Here is a 23,519-nt window from a genome sequence, read left to right as displayed (position 1 = left end):
CAATTACTTCCAAGAAAATAAATCTAGATACTCTGATTTTATAATTGCTAAATCTTGTCTGTGTCATTGAAAAACTGAATCTTGTAAGTTTTTCGTAAGGGGGCTGGGAGGAGGATACCCTCAAGTGAAAAAGATGACAAACCTGAGATAATACTCTGCCTAAATACTGGTGTGTGTGTGTATGTGTGTGAGTGGTTTTATGTAGTTAAAAACATGCAATGACTTGAGAGGATTGTTCTGACCTAATTCTTGAAAAATTTAACTTCTTCAGCCTTCAAGCTTAGTGCTTTGGTGTCAGGTATCTGCTAGCCCCTGTTTTCAAGACTTCTTAGAGTAGAAGAAAGGTTATTTCCACAAGGTACGATGAGTGTCACAACGGAGACGTTGGTGTCTGGAAGTTGTTTCTATTATTATCCCTTGTGAAAGTCACTTTCTATTGAACAAGAACTCTTGTTCTGAAGGGCTTCCCGCTTCTCTCTGGGTTCAAGCAGCCGTGTTAAGTACAGGTATAAATTTCAGGCGAGTGATGAGTAACTGACCCGGCTGTCCACGAGCCACAGATCTGCGATGGGTGCTGTGGTTGCTCCAGAAATAGCCTGATAATGTGGAGGAAGCAATATGCCTTAATATTCTACAGTCATTTTTGTTCGTTGCTGCTGATTAGGTCCATGGAGGAAAGCCCATCCCTGAGGCGCAAGACGGTGATGCGCGAGAAGGGCCGGCGCCAGGCTGTCCGGGGCCCGGCCTTCATGTTCAACGACCGGGGCACCAGCCTCACTGCAGAGGAGGAGCGCTTCCTGGACGCCGCGGAGTATGGCAACATCCCCGTGGTGCGCAAGATGCTGGAGGAGTCCAAGACGCTGAACGTCAACTGCGTGGACTACATGGGCCAGAACGCGCTGCAGCTGGCGGTGGGCAACGAGCACCTGGAGGTGACAGAGCTGTTGCTCAAGAAGGAGAACCTGGCGCGCATCGGCGACGCCCTGCTGCTCGCCATCAGCAAGGGCTATGTGCGCATCGTGGAGGCCATTCTCAACCACCCCGGCTTCGCGGCCAGCAAGCGCCTGACCCTGAGCCCCTGTGAGCAGGAGCTGCAGGACGACGACTTCTACGCCTACGACGAGGACGGCACGCGCTTCTCCCCAGACATCACCCCCATCATCCTGGCGGCGCACTGCCAGAAGTACGAGGTGGTGCACATGCTGCTGATGAAGGGCGCCAGGATCGAGCGGCCGCACGACTACTTCTGCAAATGCGGGGACTGCACCGAGAAGCAGAGGCACGACTCCTTCAGCCACTCGCGCTCAAGGATCAATGCCTACAAGGGGCTGGCCAGCCCGGCGTATCTGTCCTTGTCCAGCGAGGACCCGGTGCTCACCGCCCTGGAGCTCAGCAACGAGCTGGCCAAGCTGGCCAACATAGAGAAGGAGTTCAAGGTAAGTTGCGCCCTCCACCCGGCTGCCCTGCGCGCTCATCCACTTCCCCACTGCTGCCCGGTGCCTTCCGTAGTTTGCTCCCAAATTAGTTTTGCCCACTGGATTTTAAATCAGGAGGAGTTGGGAGCGTCATTCAGAAATGATGTGATGATCTTCCCCTCTCAGCTGTGGTAAATTCTTTTTGGGAATGGTTATATACTGGATCAGAGAGCCATAATTATAGTGCTACTCGGTGCTCTGGATAAGTGTTAAGTAGAACGTGAGACTTCCCTTTTGTTAAAGGAAGGATTTGGTGTGATCTTCTCCCTTCCAGATTATTCCTCTTTTGTGGTTAGTTATATCGTGGCACCCAGCACAGAAGTTGCATTAGTTTTGCATGCACTGCTTATTGATCTAAACATTTGTATATCCCTTTAGATTGAAAGTCAAGCAGCTAATATAAAATACTAAATGAGTGACTAAAGTCATTTTGTTAATACGACAAAAATTGCCCTCCCTGAAATCCACAAATAAAATCTACAATATTCAGAATGGTGAGCCATAGACATCAGGTCAACCCAGAAATATAAGGACAACTTTGCTTTAACAGTTTTTTTTTTAAATGAGTAAAGCTTTTTCTGAACATCATCTCCAGTCAAGTACTGTTACTTATTTTTATAAAAATTATACATTAATGGTAGAAAATTTTAATTTTTATTCAGTTGCTACATCCTGCCATGCATTTTGGATGGTTCTACCTACTAAATCTGAGGCAAAAGGAGATTTCTAGTGCTGGTGAAAGTCAGACTGTTTCTCAGTTTTTATCCACCTAAGAAGATGATCGTAGACATCAATTCCTAGAATTATTCTCTGAATGTTGAGTTAATCTTTTTAGTTTACTGTCAGACCACAGACAGAATGATTATTCTGTTTTTCAGATTGTAGTACAATTTTTCATACTTAAATGAGAGTTACACAAATGCAAATAGCAATATAATTCAAGTAATGGGGTTGAAAGAACATGGTAGGAAAGTTTTGTGGGTTTTTTTTTTTTCCCCTTCTATACATACCAAATTCCCTAGATATTCATCAACCTTCATCTTGTCCTAGTGGAGATCTGGCCTTAGTATAATTTTATTAAGTTTTTTTCTGATACAAAAGCTATATATATTTATTATAAAAATTTTGGAAAATGTGGAAAATATAAAGAAGGAAATAAATATCACCTATATCTACCCCTTCTGAAGAAATTAATTGTGTGGTATTTGAAAAGATTTTCTTCTTTGGACCTAAAATGAATTATTATTATTATTTTTTTGACAGAACTCAGGTAGAGCAAATTTAAAAGTTCAAATTCTGTTTAGAGAGAATAGGAAAGCATTCAGGTAAAAGCTGAAGTGTCATTTTATTTTGACATAGTAATAAAAAGTATAATTCTGAATTTGTTAATTCACTATTCCAAGTGTTACTCAGACCTTGTTTTTATGCATTTTGCTTGCTATATATTGAAAGTCTATAAAAGAGAGTCTAACAAAAGGGACTATTTCCCTACATTATGTTTTAATAATTCATGAAAGATGGTGATGTGTGCAGTTCTGCCCAGAGAAGTCATCTTAGGGAAGCAATGTGAAGAAAATCTGTTATTCATACTTTTCCCCTGAAGTTGGCTAAATCCACATTGATAATACTTAGACTCTCCTCTATCCTGATACAGAGTCACCTCTGATAACCTTTTAAAGGTAGGAAACTATTGCAAAAATGAAGAGGCAAATAGAGGAGAAAACACAACTGAGTTTAAGAAGACATCCATAAAGCTGCCCAATATCTAAGGATATGCAAAAATTACTTAAATCTCACAGCTCCCTTTTCTGAATTATACGGAAAGCATTTGTGTAGCATAACCACCTCTGAGCCAAAATACAGACCATTCTTCGAAAGTTACGGTCTCTAAGGACTACAGGTCTCTGTCCCCTGCCTGAGTGTTCCTTTTCATTCCCATTCTTACCTGTCCTTGTTATTTTTTTCTTATCTGCCTTCCTTTCACCTCTCGGTCCTCTCATCCCACACTCACGTCCATCTGTCAGGGCTTTAGACAGACAGAGAAAATAGTGCTTTCACAGCAAGACCCAGAGATGTGTAGTTCTGAAAGGGCAGGAAGTGAAGCTTATTTCTGAGGCAGGCAGGTCACGTCATTTGCCCTATTCCATGGTGTTCCCTCTATTCTTTCCACTGAGACTTTGAGCTCAAAGTCCTAGCCTTGAAATGAAGAAACAGATCATGCGTTCCCTAGTGAAAAAGGCATGACTTTTTTTTCCCCTTTTCAGACACATATACCTGTTTTATCTTATCCATGGCCTGTAAGATCCAGTATCTCACCTCTCAAATTGCCATCGCTTAGGTGCTTCGGGGAAGGTTCTTAGCCACCATGCAGTTTTCAAATTTCCTTGAAGAGTATAGGAAGCATGGTGCTGAAAACATATGAAGGTCATTACCCCCAGAGATGAACATTCTAGAATATAGATTTAGATAGATTAATGGAGGACAGCTTGGTGACAGGTTATTAAAGAAATATTTTTTGATGTGCAAATGCTGTCTGAAGCTATTCTGAGAAGCAGAATATTGGACAGGATGGACTCCAGGTCTAATCCTCCAAATGTCAGTGGCAAGGAAACTGGTCATTCATTAAACTACAAGAACACAGAGTAAAATTTCCTAATTCTGAATCAATGATGCACTTTTTTGCAAAAAAAATAAAAAATAAAAAGCCATTTGTCTTCCCTATGCCTCAGTTTTCCTCTCTTTAAATTAAAAAAAAAAACCAATTTCAACTTATATCACAGTGGGGCTGTAAGGAAGAAGAAAATAAATATATTCCAGAAGCAAGATAGCATTTTATAGTGAGGAGATACTCTAGGAATCGTTTAGCTTTGCAGACTTCTCATTTTACAAATGGGAAAATGAAGGCTGTAGTCAAAGTCCCATCTGCTAAGCCTAGATTTGGGTGCCTTGGGTCCCAGTCCTACCTATTCTGACATACTGAGCCTGGTAACAACTGAAGCACTTCTATAGTATTTGATGTGTACCAAGCACACTCAAAGCATGTAATCCTTATGGTAGCAATATTAGATAGGCTTATTCTCATCAGAGAGGCTAAGTTACTTCCACAAGATCACACAGCTCCTAAGTGGTAGAAGCAGTATTTGAACCTAGGCAATCTGGTTTCAGCTTTATGCTTTTAACTGCTGCACTATCTTGTCTCTTTTGTTACTAAGGAGAGGATCTGACAGAACTAAGACTGCTTAGAGTTGAATTTCAATTTTCCTGTTAAGGATGAAAAGAGATTAGAACAATGATTAAAATGATACACAGTAAAGTAAGTGTGCTGAAACCTTGTGATGAGACCCAGGCTTTCCTGTTCTTCCTCCGGCTGGAGCAGATCCTCTAAGTTTCTGCTCTGCCAACTGGGCAGCAGATCCACCTGGTAACTTCATGGAGAACCATGGTAATGGAAGAGTGGCACGATGAGACTAATGAAGGAAAACTAAGTTAAGAGAAATGATTAGCAAATTCAGACCAGACAAACTGGTCTGAGTTGTGAAGTACCATGAGACAAGACCTCGTGGTAGAGCTAACTGAGTCAGCTCAGGATGCAATGCAGACTTTAGATTGTTCCTTTTGCAACTGAGGAAAGGCTGTCTTTAGTGGAGCTCTCCATCTTTCCCTGGGAGCTCTGCATATATCGGCGAAACAGTACCCCCTAACTGCAATGAAGGAAATCGCCATTACCTCCAGCTCTGATTATTTTCTGTACTTGAGCGACAGACTTCTTCCAGCAGGAAATATTTAAATTGTTAGGAAAACAAAATGTTTTCCTTTTATCTTGGTTACCAGTTTTTTGCTTCTTGACTTATCTTTCAGTGGATGTGAAAAAAACTATGAAGCTTTAAGATCGGACAATTTGCACATTACAATTTTTAAAGATAATGAGTTATAGGGGGAGGGCACAGCTTAAATGGTAGAGTGAGTGCTTAGCATGCACTAGGTCCTGGGTTCAGTCCCTGGTACCTCCACTATAAATGAATGAATAAATAAATAAATAAATAAATAAATAAAATTACCTCCCCTCAAAAAAACTAAAAAAAAAAATAAATAAAGATAATGAGTTAATTAGGTATTACTGCAGAAGTGGTTCCTAAATTTTCTTCAAGAATAGAAAATAGTCTCTTTTATTTCTGATCAGTGGAGAAATTGCCATCCTATGTTGTACCAAATCTTACAGAACAGTCTGAACTGAAGAGTAACATGAGGAAGTTTCATCTTAAAAAATTGTATTAAAAGGGGAGCTTTATATGGAAACAGACATGGATTTAATACTTCTTCTGGGTGCTATAATAAAATATTTCATTAGTCTTTCAGGAATGGAAGGCAGATGGATATTTAACTGACACTCTGCATAGAAGCCGGAGGCTGAACATTTTATTAATTTTATCAGTTGCATGGTACCAACTTGAATGGAAACCAGAGACTGAAATTTTTATTCATTTTATCTGTTCCCTTATGAGGGGAAAAGGATTAACTGCAACTGTTCTTTATCTGAATTTCCGATATCTGAAATGGAAACTATTCGAGTTTGCATAGCCTTTAAACAGTCTCTCCTCTTCTTGTTTATTTTAGTTGGTGATGTGATTTTTGCCCATCAAATCAAATTAATTAATTATTTAAGGGGGAAAATGGGAATTCTTCATGTCTTTTTTAAAGTATGAGTTTTGGAAGCCCAGAAATTCTGCTGTGCTGAATATTATTCAGTTATTAGACGTATATAGTATCTTAGGACATGTCGGAACGAGGAATTCCATTTTTCTCATGTGTACCAAATTAGATTATTGTCTGATTAATTTTCTTAATGAGATAGAGTTTTAGTGAAAGCCATACAAGTGGAGCTGGGGGTTGCAAAACTAAGACACTTTCCCAAGAGATGGTCATTGACATCTTGACTGGAACCAGTGGGCTACAAATAGAGCTCCATTCAGAAGGTAACAGGGAATGCTGACAGCTGCCTTCCTTATACCAGTCCATGGCACTATATAAATATGCTAATGAAATTAAAGATTCACAGATTATTTTTAGCAAGGTGTTAGTTCCAGTGGCTTGAAATTTTTTCTCTCAGGTATTGATATTCTGCAACCCTTGAGAATTCAATTACATAGAATCAGACACTTCTCTCCTTCCATTCCTGCAGGACATGATAATGTGCCCTTCAGACAAACAAAGAAAAATACCCTCTATGTTGGTCCCTGTCCATCTTCTTGCATTCTCTGTAAACCGTCATTCTCAAACATAAATGTGTATCAGAAACACCTGGAAAGTGTGCTAACACACATTGCTTGGCCCCATCCTCAGTTTCTAATCTGAACATCTGGAATGAGGTCTGAAAATTTACGTTTCTAACACACGTCCAGTTGCTACTGATGCTGCTGTTCTGAGGACCACAATTTGAGAAACAACGACTCCACCAAGGCAGGGGAAAATAAACTGGACAGGTTATTTTCATGTCTAGTCAATCTTTTATGTCAAATTGCCACTTTAGAAAAATTCTCATTTAAAGAATTTTCATTATAGAAATGGTTTTGTTTTGACTTTAAGAAAACTGTTATCTGATTAAGATACAACTCTTTTCCATCCTTTGGTCTCTCAGCATTAGCATTTAGCCAACATCCCTTAATATAAACCAGCGACTCAGGTGCACACCATTTTCGGAACTGTCTCGTATGGTTGGGCAGGTTGCAGAAGGTCCTGGCTAAAGGGGTGGGTAGGGCCAAACCCAGTCTGTATCTAACTCAACAAACCTTGCAGCCAGCCACCTGCGGGCTGCAGCTTCCTACCAGGAGAAAGGGACACCTTCTCCTAATTCACAAAACTCTGAAACTCTTTCCGTTGCATTAAAGCTACTTCTTTGTATTAAACTCCAAACCTCTTGTTTTTAGAATGACTATCGGAAGCTCTCCATGCAATGCAAAGACTTCGTAGTGGGTGTGCTGGATCTTTGCCGAGACTCGGAAGAGGTAGAAGCCATTCTGAATGGAGATCTGGAATCGGCAGAGCCTCTGGAGATGCACAGGCATAAAGCTTCTCTGAGTCGTGTCAAACTTGCCATTAAGTATGAAGTCAAAAAGGTTAGTCACCTGCTTTCATCCAGCTCTATATTGCAATAAACATGTAATATCAACTATGCCATAATTCCAGGAAGGTTTTTTGAATAATAAAAATAGATGTTATTGATAAGAAGATTTTTTTTCCTTCATGAAAGAGATTAAGTGAAGTATCATGGTAAAGTTTTAAGTCAAATAGCTAGCTTCTAATCCTTTCCACTTTTTACCCATTGTGGGATCTTGGATAAGACATAAAACTTTTAAAAATTTCATTTTCCTCATATACAAGGAGGCTAATACCTCTTATCTATCTCAGGGTTTGGATGGAATTTCAATGGATTAGGATATGCAAAAGAACTTTATAAACTATTTGTTACAATGTGATTAATGATGATAAAATCTGTTAGTTGTATACATTTTTGTAAGGCACTGTTACATACACTCTCAGGTTAATCTTTGCGATAGGCCTTTGTTATCCATTTCACTATCCATTAAGTTCACTTATCCATTAAGTTAGATGATGAGTTTCTATTCTACAAAGAAACCAAGGCTTGCCAAGCTTACATGACATGTCTAAGATTACACAGCTATTGAATTTCAGGCAGTTGCCAGAAGTAAAATTTATGATTACTTTTTTCCTCTGGTTACTGCAGATAGAACTATTATGTGTATGCATTTGCCACTGGTATGGAGCTTTGAAAGAATTCATGTAAATTGTAGTTATGATGCTCTGCTTATAATAAAAATCTCAGTTATCTAGAATCTAATTGCTTATATATATATTTTATACAACTGAAATTTGTTGTACTTTAAGAGAAACTGATAAATCACAAACAAGTAAGCTGTTATCAGGAATAGACCTGGTTTCATGAGCTGATCAATCTATGTATAGTGGAATCTTCTGTCCTTTGTGCAATGTGGCATGGTGCTTAAGAGGGCAGACCCTGGAGTCAGCCAGCAAGGGTTCAAGTACTGGCTTTAACCACATGTGCCCTGTGTGACAGGGCAAGTCACCTGACCAGTCTATACCTCTGTGCGCTTACTTAGGAAAGTGGTGGCAGTAATGGTAACTACTGTTCCAGTTCTTTTAAGGATTACATGCACTAATGCATGTAAAGTAATTAGCACAGGCATAGTACATGGTGATTGCTCAATAAGTATTAGCTAATGACATTTCTGCATTTGAAAATTCATTCTCAGAATAATGACTCTTAAACAAGTTCAATTTTTAGTCACCAAAGACATTACATATTCATTGTGCTGGTTCCTGTCCTTAGTGGTAGAACATAGCCAACTTAAAGAGAAAGGAGTTTAGTGAGGAATATTAGGAGGCTCACAGATCGTTAGGAGAGGTGGAAGAACAAGCTTATCTAGGCTGTGTTTCCAGAAGCCTTGCCCAGAACTGACCTGGTAAGGGAGTTTCTGTGGCCCAAACAGAACGGTTCTGTCTCTGCTGCAGATGGCCAGCTTCTGAACCAATAGAAATGATTCCCTGAGTCCTGCCTGTTACATATGACCTCTTCCAAATCAGAGACCTGCACATATGCCTCTGACCAATGGAACCTAGGCCAGAGTTGGTACCCTAGCAGTGCGTGAGGATGAGGTAATCCCTCTCTCTCTCTCTCCACCCCTCCTCTTTCTCCCTCCCTCTGTACACACACACACACACACACACCCCACACACAATTCTACCACAATGTTGAAAACTCCCACATTGTAATGTTCACAAGATTATAGCCAGCCATTGATGACAGCTCTCCCCTCTACCTAATAAGATACTGAAATGTGAAGATTCTCAGTAAATACCAAAGTAAAATAACTTTTCAAGGAATTGTCAGTTACACAGTATTTAAATTAGCTCAATTGCCCTCTTCTCAGAGCATTCTTGCTAGTTGGAGTTTGCCATATTGGAGGAAAAAGATAACTTCGAATAAGATGGATATCAAACTGTTTTTAGAAAACTGTCTGGCCATTTATTCACAGATCTTGGAATAGGCATCTCTTCTCTTTAGCACCTGAGAGGAGAGAATTGATTTCAGTTGTCACTGGTCCTTTATCATTGCTTTGAAAGTGTTATATTAGCAGAGACAGCTCATCTAGAGATGTGGTTTTATTAACCAAACTGTCTTGCAGAGTGAATGTCTTCTTGCATGTTAATTTTCAATAAATTGATGTGTAGGTTACAATGTATGAGATGTCAATTAATAATAAATTTGCTGTCAGTCAACTGCTGGGAAACCAAAACCAAAAAATAGTATTTGGAACTGAAAGGAGATTTAGAACTTTGCAGGTATTTCTGGCTTTGTCAGTTTTATGCCATAAAAGAAATATTAAAGTTAAAATCTTTGATTTAGAATCTTCAGCCAATAAATGTATATAAGAACTCTATTCTGAAATGCCCCCCAAAAGCCCCCATTCCCCTTTCTTTGTTTCTTTCCAGGGCTTCCCTCATTCTTCACTCAACACTCACCCATCTTCATCTGGCAAAGAGGATAAATACCATCACCCACTTCTGCTGCTTCCTTTTTAGTTCCCAAGTAGAACCACCTCTTGGATTATAGCGATTCGTGAACCTTACTCACTATGGCACGGAAGTAGCTCACGGCTACATGCAAAGCATTGGGATTTCAAAATACTTTATATGTTATGGAATCCCCCACTGATAATATAATAAACTTGTATTTATTTAAGCCAACCCATAATTCCACCAAGGAAACCAGCTTTGTGTGATGCTAAAATGTTTAGGTCCCATGAGAGACTCAGGAAGTCTCTTCTGCCATCTGCCCAAGATCTACTCCCAGGTCCAGTTCTGAGCCTCTTGAGCTCTGTCTGTGCTCAGAACTCTCAGGGCTCAGGTCTTCCCTAGTAATCACCATGAGTTCAACCCAGGCCTTAGAGACTCAATGACAGGTAATCAGGAAAATGAAGAAAGGGTAGGGTATAGCCTGATGGTAAACTGCATGCTTAGTATGCACAAGGTCCTGGGTTCAATCCCCAGTACTTCGATTAAAAAAATAATAATTAAATTCCTAATTTAAAAACCTAATTCCCTCCCCCCAAAAAAGAAAATGAAAACAAAAGATATGAATAGGAGAGGTCTGAACATGAATGTAACATTTATGTGGGGAAGGACTTTTTAACATAAAAGCAGTAATAGAAATAAAAAGCAAAAATATATCTTTATTTGACAGCATGCAACTTAAATAGCTCTGTATATCAGGAAGATCACAAACAAAAGTGAAGGGCAAACTGGGAAAAACATTTTTCTATATTATAACTTACAGAGGATTGATATTCTTAATATCCAAAGTGCACAGACAAATTTATAGGAAAAAGTTTCAGAGCCCTGTAGAAGAATAACCAAAGGATTTGGATAGGTAATTCACAGAAAAGAAAATACAAATAGTATTTAAAATTTTCACACCCTCTAGTAATAAAAGAAGTGCATACTAACATACAAATACTTTCTCCCCTTGCTCAAATTAGTAAAGAATAAACAAGTCCAATTCTCAATGCTGTTGATGAAACGAGCAATTGTATGGTACTGATGGGGAACAAGCAATGATGTGTCTTCTATTGGGGGTGGATGTTGAAGATTATTCATCCCAGAGTCATTTCTGAGGGGTCTCTAAGGTAAATCATAAAACTGAAAAGATAGGAAATATTATTACAGTTACTAGATTTACTCACCTTATTCGACAAAAGAGAATGAAATAGAGTGGAGGATGAAATTTGGTTTTTTGAAAATGAGTATAAGAAAATTAACTTTTAGGCACAAATATCCATTATTTTCCAGTTAAAATAATAGACTATTTGCTCCCCTTCCCCAAAGTCCAATTCTGACTGTATTGCTATCTTTTCCAACTTGAGGGTGAGTATCAATCCCCTCCTGCCATAAAAATAACGAGAGTTCTGCCTACTTCAGGTTAGCTGTGTCTATTGTAAAAAAGCCCTAGACAAAGATAAAAGATAGTAGAACTTGCTCACGTTGGAAAACTGGGCTCTTGGGAAAGAGGAGAACATTTCTTGAGTTCTTCCTTCTTGCTCTCTTACTTCCTCTACAGTAAGGTTAGGTTTCACTACAGAAAAATCATCTAGAAAAGAGATACACAGCAATATAGACACATAGAGGTATCCACTGTGTGCAGAGAAAGCCCAAAAATTGAGCAGTGCATTGAGAACATGTAAACACAATGCAGAGACTTTGGGGTGCATGTGCTGGCTGGCACCATCCCCAGTCCCACGCTGGATGGCCTCTGCTGGCTTCGTGCTCAGGCACCAAGAGGTATCAGTGGGTTAGCTCTTGCTAACAGAATTTTGTGCTCAGTAGGTATGAAATCCAGAAAACTTGTACAGTGTGAGTTTTTGGTATGTATTTCTCAATTTCAGTTTTAATTTCTCAATTAAAAAGAGGATGAATGATCGACCTAGTTTTTATTCACAAGAATATTTTCTTTTCAAGTACATGAACTGTGGCTCCAGCAATATCATGAAAGACAAAAAGTGTTCCTGCCATGTTTTCACACAACATTATTCCCATGATGATCGTGCTCGTAAAGGCTAATTTGATGAAAAGACAATGTCACATGAATTTTCTTAAGTTGAAAGTTATATGTTTTCCATAACCTGCCCTGATTGGTGGTTCAGTTTACAATCCATCAGTTTGGCAGGGGAAAAAAGTTTGTTATTTATGCTCCAGTAGTTTTTTTTCCATTGAAAGATTGAGATCTTCTTGTGTCGAGCATTTTCCCTTTAAATCAGAAAACCTCAAATAAGGGTATTATTTTTGTAATGGTTTCAATTTGTTGGTTCACTGAAGTTAGGAAACAGCATACAAATTTTATCCAGCTGGCTATGACTGGTGTGGCAGGGTAAGGAGATTTTTTTTAGGAGGTAAAGCAGTTTTAAAAGATAAAGGTTACTGCCCTATTTTAAAGTCATTGAAAAGAGCAAATTCATCTCCTAGAGGGATTTGCTTTTTTGCCTTCACTTGGTACTATTATATTGGTTTTACTTTCTTTTTTAAAATGTTCCTTGTGTACTTGTATTAGGATTTTGAATCACTGGAGAAAATATCTGTGTTTTCTTTTTCATGGATTAATAGGAATCAACAGATGCCATATGGAGCTGTATTATGATCTCAATTAAGAAGAAAGTAGAGTGGGAGGAGGGTATAGGTCAGTGCTAGAGTATGTGCTTGGCATGCACGAGGTCCTGGGTTCAATCCCCAGTACCTCCAGGTTTAAATAAATAAATAAAGTTACCCCACCCCAATAAAGAAGAGGGTAGAATTTTAGTAGTATAGGAGATATACTTTTTAAGCTGAATTATAAATTATTTTTAAAAATGAGTACAACGCAATACTATGATTTTAGCTAGTTTTTAACATATATTAAGTGTTTACACTGTATGGTGTAAGTCACAGTGGGTCAAAGATTGATCATTATATAATGCCATATGGAGAGGGTTGATTTCCACCAAGTCTTTGAAGGCTGTGTAACCCTCATATAATTTAATTAATGCCATAAAGCATTTAAAGATTCAAATTTAAAGATTAGCTCAAGAAGGAAGAGCAAGAAGAAAGAGCCATAATACAACATTAATATTTCTGTACTCAGGGGCTTAAAACCTAAGAAGGAAAGGCTAGAAACCCACAAAAGGGAAATTTGTCCATCAATTTCATATGGACATATGTCCCAGTGTCTCTTAACTTCATGCGGATTTTCTGTTTTACAGAAACCCTTGGCGTATTCCAAAAAAAAAGGGTTTGTTGACGTCCCAGTAATCTGGTTTGATGACACTGTATACTCTACCTGTAGATTTCTCTGAATGCACCTTCTCATTCCTAAGCCAAGCCTCGCTGGAGTCACAGGACTGCCTTTATTTAATGTTTATCCAACCTCCCACAAATGCAGATCCTCCAAATACCAAGACATTTGGACCAACATTCAAATTAAGACTATTTTAAATGCTGACTATCTTGGCAAGCATATGGAATCCAAGTCTCCATTGTAATAGCTTTTTCACATTTCTTCAGAGCTTACTGTGTGCCCTAGAAAAGGACCACTCAGCACCAATGCAATGCTGATGCATTTTTGTCTTCTTGTACCAAACACCTGCCTGGCACATAGGAGGGGCTGACAACATTCTGAAGAATGAATGAATGAATGCATGCATGCATGCATGAATGAGACAAACATTTAAGAACCATAGAGGGAATGAGGATTTTTAACACAGAAGGAGCTGTGAAGCAGGGAGGAAATGATCCAAAAGACCACAGGGACAGAGGTGGAAGCCTTCAGACTTGATTATATCTTATCATGAGTTCAAATAAGGACTGCATTGATCTTGAAATCCTGTTTTCAAAAATCAGAACCTAGGAAGAGTGACAAAATCTTGAGTTTGGAAAGAAGATCTAATATATACGTAGCAGCTAGCAATGACCCGTGAGCCTCAGGATCTGGGACTTTTATAACTGAATTGAAAGGAACTTACAATATAAAATATGCTTTTTCACATTGAACTCATTAAGTAAGGAAAAATAGCATCTTTTTGTAGTACTTTCAAGCTCCCAAATCCTCCTAGTCTGTGTTACAGAAAAAAAAATTCAGTTAAGCAATTCAAACTTGACATTTGTAAACTCATCCTCACCACCTGTCAATGGATTGTCAAGTTCTCCTTCTGCACAACGATGCAGCTGTCATAGCAAAGTCAGTGGACTTCCCAGAGGGCGAGTGCACACTTGGGGGCAGGAGTGAGGATTTGGGGGAAATTGACCCTCTACTGCCTATCCTGGGAATGAGTTTTTACTTTTATTTTTTCTTTTTGTTTATCTTTTTTGTTTGTTTAATTAGAAGAGCTGATGGGAAACTGTATACCAGTAAATGGAAACCTGTTCATTCCCTTGTAAGCATGCTATTGATAAGTAGCCAAGTGACTGGAGGGATTGCCCAGAGTTACTAAGAAGCATTCAGATCATTAACTCGAATTTGATTAAAGTTGAATGCTTTGCCCAGAGGAAACTGCTGCCGTTTTCTTTGCCTCTCAGAGTTTGTGAAAACATTTCACGGGTCCTAACAGGTTCATTCTTATTGTTTATTCTTGTTTTTGGAAGACAGTGATACCTTATTTTTTTGTTTATTTTGTCTTGTTTTGGGGGAAGTAATTAGATTTATTTATTTATTTATTTATTTTTTTTTTTTTTAAGGAGGTACTGGGGATTGAACTCAGGACTCTGTGCATGCTGAGCACAGTCTCTACCACTGAGCTGTACCCTCCCCTAAAAGACAGTGATACGTTGATTTTTGTGTTGCTAAACACTCTTTTTAAAAAATACGTTGGCACTCATAGTTGATTTGTGAATGACCCTAAATAATTCCAAGCTTGGGCAAAGTGCACCTGAGCATTCAAAGAAAGGCATATCCAGCTGCAAATAAGACAGTTTATCCTAAGAAAGGCATATCTAGCTACTTTTTGGCATAGGGACCTTTTCACATTGGCCTGACTATAAACATATTCTGCTACCTGAATAAGGATAGGGCCTTAGAGAAATCCCAGTCCTTCTAAATAGACGCAGACAGATGCCTTAGAAAATCTGTCGGCAAAATCAATAAAATAAAACAAACTAGAATAGAACAAAATAAAATAAAATTACAGGAGTGAAATAAATATAATTTGCTCATTTTTTTTTTCCCTGATTCGAACTGTTGTTATAAAAGAACTGCTGGAGATGAATGTGTTTTTTTGACCTGTGGGAGCGGAAACAACAAAAAGAGGACAGATTACTGAAACAGGAAGGAAGTAACATTTGATGCCAGTTCCTGGAAGCAGTGCACTTGTGGACCAAGCTTAATACTTGCAGTTTCATTGAGCTTCTGCAGACCTTATGCATACTTGCTATGGTAGTACATACATACACACAGGGCATATCATGTATGTTTCTCATAGATGTAGCATCTTAGAAGTTGCTCATGAAAATTCATAACACATTTCTCTTTTAGCTAGAGTACACGGTAAACCAAATAACTGTTTTCTTTTCCATTTTGAACTGAATGCAAGTAAGCTGGCAGACAGCCCGATGCGACATGTTTCTGCAAAGGAAAGCATGGGTCACCCAGATTCCAGAGAGGAGTCTGAATACGGAGTTTTGATCAGAAAGAACTGTAATTAAGGACAACATCAGTTTTACCCTTGTGTTCACTTCTTGTACGAGTTCTCAAGCAATTTTGAAAAATAGAATGAGGGTAAAGGAGAATACTACCAGAATCCTTCAGTGCCTGTATTCTGGGAAAATATGCATTAATGTCTTTAGGATGCACTGGCATTCAGCTGAACTGTGGACAATGGCATGGTAACCTATCTCTCTCTCTCCCTCTCTCTGTCTCGACCAACAGTTTGTGGCTCACCCCAACTGCCAGCAGCAGCTCTTGACAATCTGGTACGAGAACCTCTCAGGCCTGCGGGAACAGACTGTAGCTATCAAGTGTCTGGTGGTGCTGGTCGTGGCCTTGGGCCTTCCCTTCCTTGCCATCGGCTACTGGATCGCACCTTGCAGCAGGGTACAGGCTTTTCCACCCCCATTTCCTCTGTGGTTGGCGTACCGTGTCCTTTGAGGATGAAAAGGGAAAAAGCTTCCTACTTAAGGGCCTTTATCAGTTTTACTCTGAATGTTAATTGACTCAAGAACACGAATTCTGCTTTTTAATGACTGGATCAATCCAAATAAGGGATGAAAAAGGATTTGGTCCTAGTGGGATAGATCATATTTGCAGGCATATCATACTTAAGCTTTTAAGATAAAATCCCCATGGTAGGCAGGAGGAAAAGCTGCTTAAGTGAAGTAGCACTTGTGCTGATTCCATTGCCAGCTTAACAGAGAGTCCACTGGGCTGGCCTGCGGAAGGGGAGCAGCCCTACTGCAGTTGTTCCAAGAAACAGTTAACCTGAGAACTGAAAAGGCAGCTCGGTAGAACCTGGAAGGAGATCCAAGGCTGAGAATATTAAGCACAGTTGTGAACGGTGATATTATCCAAATTCTTCAAGAAAGCTCATGTCAGGTTCCCCTAGCCCTTTGTTCCTTCAGAAGATTCTAAAAATGTAGAATTGGGGTCTGGGGCTTTGGATTTTTAAAATTGTTTATCTGTTCAGTTTTGCTTGAATCATTTTGGTCACTACCTTTATCCCGCTCTCAACTTTGCCAGTATACAGTCAACTTAATTGTGTCTGAGCACAATGTGGAAAGAGCAGAACTCACGCTAACAGAATCTGGAGGAGGTTACTAAAGGGCACTGCCAGGGAGAAGACGCTGTTCTGAGATCCTTTAATCCTGTTTTCATATTCTGAAATCTGGTTTTGTTTAAATCAGAGACAGTTTCAGGCAAAGTGAGTCAAGGCCACTCAGAAATGACCCTGGAAATCTGCCATCTCTCTGGCGCAGCTGCCAGCCCCCGCAGAGTCCTGTTCCGCAGGCCCATATACGCGTGAGAATATTCATCCATCTCACTTCCTCGTTGAGCTGCCCATGCAGTTTAAGGCAGAAAGTTTGTCATTTTGATCAATTTTGATGACTCAACTAAGTTCCTTTGTTATATATCATGGAAAAGTACCCTAAGAGTCCACTAATACGTAAACACTAAAAACTGGAAACTAAATAAGGAGAGAGCACACGTTAAAGCAAAAATCATAACCCACCCAAATAATTTCCCCTTTTGGGGGGAATACATTGGAAAATTTATGTTTATATGTGTTTGTCTTTTAGGGCAGCTTTCTCAGGTAAAACATCAGGTCTGAAGTAGGCATCTTGAAGGTCATTCTTTTTCCTCTTCACTTTGTGTAGCTAATGGTGTGATGAACTCTGCCCCGCAGAGAAGGGAAAGGAGGGAATTGAGTCATTTTTTTTTAACCTGCCATACACCACTCATCCTTGCTGAACAGACAACATAGCAAGAATTTTCCACCTGTATCCCAGTTTTAAGATAGGCATGCTGCTCTTTTTTTTAATGTTATCTAACATTTTCAAAGATCAACCTTTAGGAGAAGAGACTTGCAACTCCCAAGAAATCACTATGTACTATGAATGAGCTGACCCAATGTGCCCTCTGTGCAGCTGTGGAACAGAACAGTGATATGTAAATGTGTGGTTTATTTTTCTGTGTCTAATATGGAAAATGTGACATTTGTCTGTGTGCATTCATGTCCAGTCCCAGAAATGCTGGACATTCTTTGGCTATTTGTTGACATCAAATTAAGCTTCTGGACATACAAAAACATTTGTTTGAAGTTACAGTCTTTTAAATGTGAACCTTGGTAATTTTTAAGGTCACAGACTAAGTTTGAAAGTAGGGTCTGAGTATGCAGAATAGAGAACTTGTTAAATCTGTTAAATATACTAATTCTTGGACTGCAGAAGCCCTTGCAACGGGAGGATTTGTTTTTCCTTTCTACTAGAACATAGGGCTTTTAATCCCCTTATATCATGTGGGATTTTAAAAGAGTTACCTTAAAATCATTATAAACTGAACTTTAAAAATGCTTTTCTACTATTCATATGATTTTTCAGACCCAGGGATGACTTTTAATTAAGTTAACCTATTTAGAGGTTTTAGTTATTGTGTATCTCTCTGTTGTTATTGGGTAGTAACAGGTATTTATCTTGATTATAGTATTTTCTGCCTTTTATATCATACAAAGTACAAATCGACTATGGAATATTTAGAAATGAGAAGAAAATTTTTCTTCTGTGGTAGTTAAGCTTTTTTTCGTCTTTAAAGCGTTTGTAATGTGCTAGAAACGCATCAAAACATTTCAATTATAAATGAATGAGGACGCAAGTCATCATAACATTTCAGCTACAAAGAATTACACATTACAAATTTGGAGTGTCTATTCCTAGACTCTAAAAACCTTGACATTGCATAGTCTTTCATATAAAATAAGAATAACATTATATGCCTTGTGATTTCCAGAAATGCATCTGTGATTATGTATAGCCTAAGACAAACTAGATATTTAGAGACAATGAAGTTTGAAGACTTCTTAAATCGTTTTTGGAGGACACAGCCCCTAAAAGGAGTAATTTTCACAATGCATAACTCTTCAGAAATGGAAGCAGAATTTTGAAAAAGTATTCTCATTTCACCTTTTTTTTTTAACCTGTATAGTAATTTTCATAAGCGGAAGCCAGATTTTCTGAAGTAAAAGTTTCCTTTTTGTTTGTTTGTTTTTGGCCTTATCTCAGCTGGGGAAAATTCTGCGAAGCCCTTTTATGAAGTTTGTGGCACATGCTGCTTCTTTCATCATCTTCCTGGGCCTGCTTGTGTTCAATGCCTCAGACAGATTCGAAGGCATCAGCACGCTGCCAAATATCACTGTTATTGACTATCCCAAACAGATCTTCAGGGTCAAAACCACCCAGTTCACGTGGACTGAAATGTTAATTATGGTCTGGGTCCTTGGTAAGCCTTTTAAGTATTCTTATTTCTAACAAAAATAATGTCTCTATAATGACTGCCATTTTCTGTTTAAAATGCTACTGTACATTATGTGGTGACAATATCACCATTATAAGATAAGCAGAATAGCAAAATAATTGAATCATTTGGGAGCTTGATAATGCTAAACAGTATCCCTTAACACTAAGTAAAATTTTTATAAGTAGCATGAGCCTAACTAGAAGTATACCACATTTCAGAAATCTAATTTCAAGTATTGAGTAAAATGCAGTCTTTTTAATGTGACTCACTGTAATGATCAAATATTTAATCGAAATACTTCTGAAATAACCCAGTGGCAATTAACTGATGATCAAAGAACATTTATTGCTTTAGTTTCAGAGGTTTTTTAAGGAGAACTTCCATTTTCAAAATGTTTATTACCTCACCTCACAATAGCCCATTTTGAATAGCTATGTTAAGGTAAAAAGTTTAAGCAATGTGAGAAAAAAATGGAGATTGGAACCAGTTTATCTATTGATCATTAATCCAAAGTCATTTCATATCTTGTATCTATTTCACCCAGCGTGTTTCTTGGTATCTTCTCAGTTCCTGAATTAACAGATTGTTTCTCCTGCTCATTTGCTCCTGTGGCCTCAACCTGGGCCAAGTAATTATTTTATGAATTTTATTTTAAGCCATTTACGTATCTTTAAAAAATTCTACAATACTTTTCCCTTACGTAGTCAGGACAAGTTATTGAATTGGACTATTTTGTCCTCTTCCCCTAGAATGGCATTTTCTGCTTTCAGTTTCTTCATAATGTCCTAGGGCCTCCTGCTTAAGGGTTTCTTCTTTTTTCATTGATATTCCTCACCTTTTCAGCGTGAAGCTGAAATGAGGAGAGGGTAGGGGAATGAGGTGAGTGCTCCTGAGTGATTGGGAAACTGTTCTTGTTAAAAGTCTACAGTGAGTTTCTCAATTATGGGCTTATTTCTCCAATAATCACCATGATTTGATAATTAACCATTGTGATTTTATAAAGATGAATTTTCTCTTCTCCTCCAAAAGTCATTTGACATGAGGAGCCTTTCTTGTTTATTTCCTTCCCTCCTTCCTGCCACATCCCCTATAAATGTAGCATCGTTTCTGGTGTCACGTGTGGAACTATATTTCACCAAAATCTAACATGGTGGAGCTGAAGCTGCTTCTTCCATTTAACTCTGCCCAGCACCTCCGTGAGCTGTGGTCAGCAGTGCTTTCGGGTACCTAGGGGCATGCTTTACATTTGGGGCATTTTATAGATGGGGACTGATGGTGCATGAAATAATAGCCTCTCAGCCTAAGCTGTAAAATCTCCTCTGGAACCTGTGTATCTTGTGACAGGCATGATGTGGTCCGAGTGTAAGGAGCTCTGGCTAGAAGGACCCAGGGAGTACATTTTGCAGTTGTGGAACGTGCTGGACTTTGGGATGCTCTCCATCTTCATCGCTGCTTTCACGGCCAGATTCCTGGCTTTCCTTCAGGCAACGAAAGCACAGCAGTATGTGGACAGTTATGTCCAAGAGAGCGACCTCAGCGAAGTTACACTTCCACCAGAGATACAGTATTTCACTTATGGTAAGTTGTCAGATGCAGAATTCTCTTATGTCTCAGGAAGGGTACTGGAACTACATTTTGGAAGGAAATGCCAATAAAGAGAATGTTTAGGGGGGCATATATAGCTCAGTGGTATAGTGCGTGCTTAACACTAGGTTCAATCCCCAGTACCTCCACTAAAAATAAATAAACCCAATTATCTACTCCCCCCCAAATAAACCCCACAAACAAACAAAAAATAAATAAATAAAAATAACACAAGGAAAGGACCATTTAAAAAGCTATGCAAGTATGTTTAGTATGAGATATGTGTTGAATGTGTAGAGACAGTGGAGAAAGCATGAGCTTTAGAGCTCTATAAAACTGTATTCATGTTAAGGCACTGCCTCTCCCTTGCTGTGTGACTTTGTTCAAATTAACTTACTTCTCTGTGCCTCAATTTTCATATCTATAAAAAGAAGGTTTTTGCAAGATGGGAGAAAATTACCTTTAAGCCTAACAGCATAATTGCTCATGTATTCTTAGGACATGAAATTGTCTTAATTAGGGGGGAAGATGGCTTGATAAACTGCTTAATGTGGAAGATAAGTCCCTGAGGGCCTGAGTTGGAGGAGATAAAATAATAAAAGATGCTGAGCTGCTATACCGGTGCAGTGAACAAAAATTCAGCAGAGGCAGGAAGTAGGAGCTAAAGTGACAGTGAGAATGTAAACTTTGCAGAACGGCCAGAAATGCTGGGGAGGATGTTTACTCCTCCTCAACATGACGTGGAATGGAGTTCATGCTGAACTTCCCTAGATCATGAAGAGCAGGGAGACACCAGTGATGTCCAGTGTGCAGTGATACAGATGCTTTCCTTGCTCGGCACAAACTGATGTTAAGCAATGTTAGCCACCCCTTGAGGTCAAATTAGGGAGCTGCTGTTAGCAAATTTTCATATAGTTGCAACATCTTTAAACCTGGAAAAGACTTTAGCACTTATTATCTAACCTTCATTTTAAAGGTAAGGAAACTCAGACATAGAGTTTAAATGTGTTATGATTGTGAAGAATAACTCTTTCGTAAGTGTAATTAAGGCTTACATTGGGATAAGTACAAGCAGCATGTTAACGTTATTGAATAAGGTTGGGTGCCTGCTCTAAAATGAAGATGTACATTTATCTAAAATATGTGTAGTTTACAGGAACCATACCACAAGAAAGGAGTTATAAACAAACAAACAAACAAATAAATAAATAGATAAAATAAAGATATGCATTTCATACATTGTGAAATTTACACACGTTATCTCTTATTGTCAGCAAGCAAAGATTTTTATATACCAAGCAGGCCAGATCAAATGAATAAATGATTACCATTTCTAATGAAGGAATTAGATTAGATTGTATTTTTGTGTAACACGCATCTTGACTGTTTCAATAGCTGTTTATTTAAATTTTCTCATGTGTGTCTAATGACTATCATCTGGAGGGAAATCTGTGAATTTGGCCTTCACTCCTTGTTATGATTTTGATTGAGTTTTTAACCTTTCTAAGTCTTGATTTCTGCATCTCTGAAAAGAGAATAATAACCTCGGGTCCATAGGGTCATTGAAAGCACAGTGTCTGATACATGTTCAACATTCAATAAATGTACATTTTTGTTATTGTTGTAAATGTCTACAATGCATCTGTCCTTCTGGGAGTGACCTAGTTTGCACAAAATTAACCATGTGGTGTTCCATTGATCTTCCAAGGAAGTGAGTATCCAATAGTCTACTGTGAACTGACTAAGTGACCTTGAAAAGGATATTTTGGGGTCCTCATTTGGAATCTGTCTCCAAGAATTTTGTACCTCAGTAGCATTTTAAACCTTCCAGGAACCAGCTATATTGCTCAGACATTGCATTGACACAGCACCAGTGTGATTCAGTGACATTCTCACTTCTTGTAATATGGCAGTTTACTTGCATGAACTGTTAGATGGACAAGTTTCCCCACGAAATATGGAAAAGAAGTTTTGTGCTAAATGAGCCTGTAGGATGATAAAATACCTGGTCAATAAACTTGGTAACCGAGGGGACAAATGAGTCAAGTCAGTTGTTTTGTCATCCTGGACACAGTCTGTGTCTAATGAAGCATTTTAACCTCTTTCTTCATCTTTTGTGCTTTATTCTGTTTCTGCTCAATGCAAAGTCAGCTTCACATCTTTATAATAGCGTTTCCTCCATTAAAAGAAACCGTATGAGTGTAGAATTCATGTTTCTGGTTTAACATGAAAAATAGTGACTGGACAGTTAATTAAATGTAGAGTAGTTTCAACTGAGATAATAACCACCTACTTACAAGATAGATCCTATTTAAGGGATTTGGCATAGTTAGCAATGAATAGAACGTTCCATTTTTAATCTCTCTCTCTTTTCTTGTAGCCAGAGATAAATGGCTCCCTTCTGACCCTCAGATCATATCTGAAGGCCTCTATGCCATAGCTGTCGTGCTCAGCTTTTCTCGCATCGCCTACATCCTCCCTGCAAATGAGAGTTTCGGCCCCTTACAGATCTCCCTTGGAAGGACTGTGAAGGACATATTCAAGTTCATGGTCCTCTTTATTATGGTGTTTCTTGCCTTTATGATCGGCATGTTCATACTGTATTCTTACTACCTTGGGGCTAAAGTAAATGCTGCATTTACCACGTAAGTAAAACATCTTACAAAAAAGATATGATAAAGGGAAATTCTAACAAGTTTAGGTGAAGCAGAAAAAATTATTCAATGATTGTAATAAAGATATTTTTAAGAGCAGAAAAAATCCATTAAAAGCAGTGCTTCAAATAACCAATGTTGGTGAGGATGTGGAGAAAAGGGAACCCTCCTACACTGCTAGTGGGAATGTAAATTGGTATGGAAGTTTCTCAAAAAACTAAAGACAGAACTACCTTATGACCCAGC

General features: G+C 38.6%; 1 protein-coding gene across 5 annotated transcripts in view; it reads left to right on the top strand.

Moving 5' to 3' along the window:
• Positions 1 to 23,519, top strand: part of TRPC3 (transient receptor potential cation channel subfamily C member 3) — a 70,328-nt gene that overhangs the window by 19,572 nt on the left and 27,237 nt on the right. For all 5 annotated transcript variants that reach the window (XM_032462806.1, XM_032462815.1, XM_032462811.1 and 2 more), the window contains exons 2-7: positions 665 to 1,436; positions 7,400 to 7,588; positions 15,958 to 16,122; positions 18,801 to 19,017; positions 20,380 to 20,613; positions 23,000 to 23,264. In XM_032462806.1, the coding sequence (XP_032318697.1) occupies positions 665 to 1,436; positions 7,400 to 7,588; positions 15,958 to 16,122; positions 18,801 to 19,017; positions 20,380 to 20,613; positions 23,000 to 23,264 (1,842 nt within the window). The remainder of the gene's footprint in view (positions 1 to 664; positions 1,437 to 7,399; positions 7,589 to 15,957; positions 16,123 to 18,800; positions 19,018 to 20,379; positions 20,614 to 22,999; positions 23,265 to 23,519) is intronic.

Source organism: Camelus ferus, chromosome 2 (genome assembly GCF_009834535.1).
Source record: "Camelus ferus isolate YT-003-E chromosome 2, BCGSAC_Cfer_1.0, whole genome shotgun sequence".
Classification (NCBI taxonomy): domain Eukaryota; kingdom Metazoa; phylum Chordata; class Mammalia; order Artiodactyla; family Camelidae; genus Camelus; species Camelus ferus.
The sequence above is the reverse complement of the archived record's forward strand: the minus strand, read 5'-3'. Positions and strand labels throughout refer to the sequence as shown.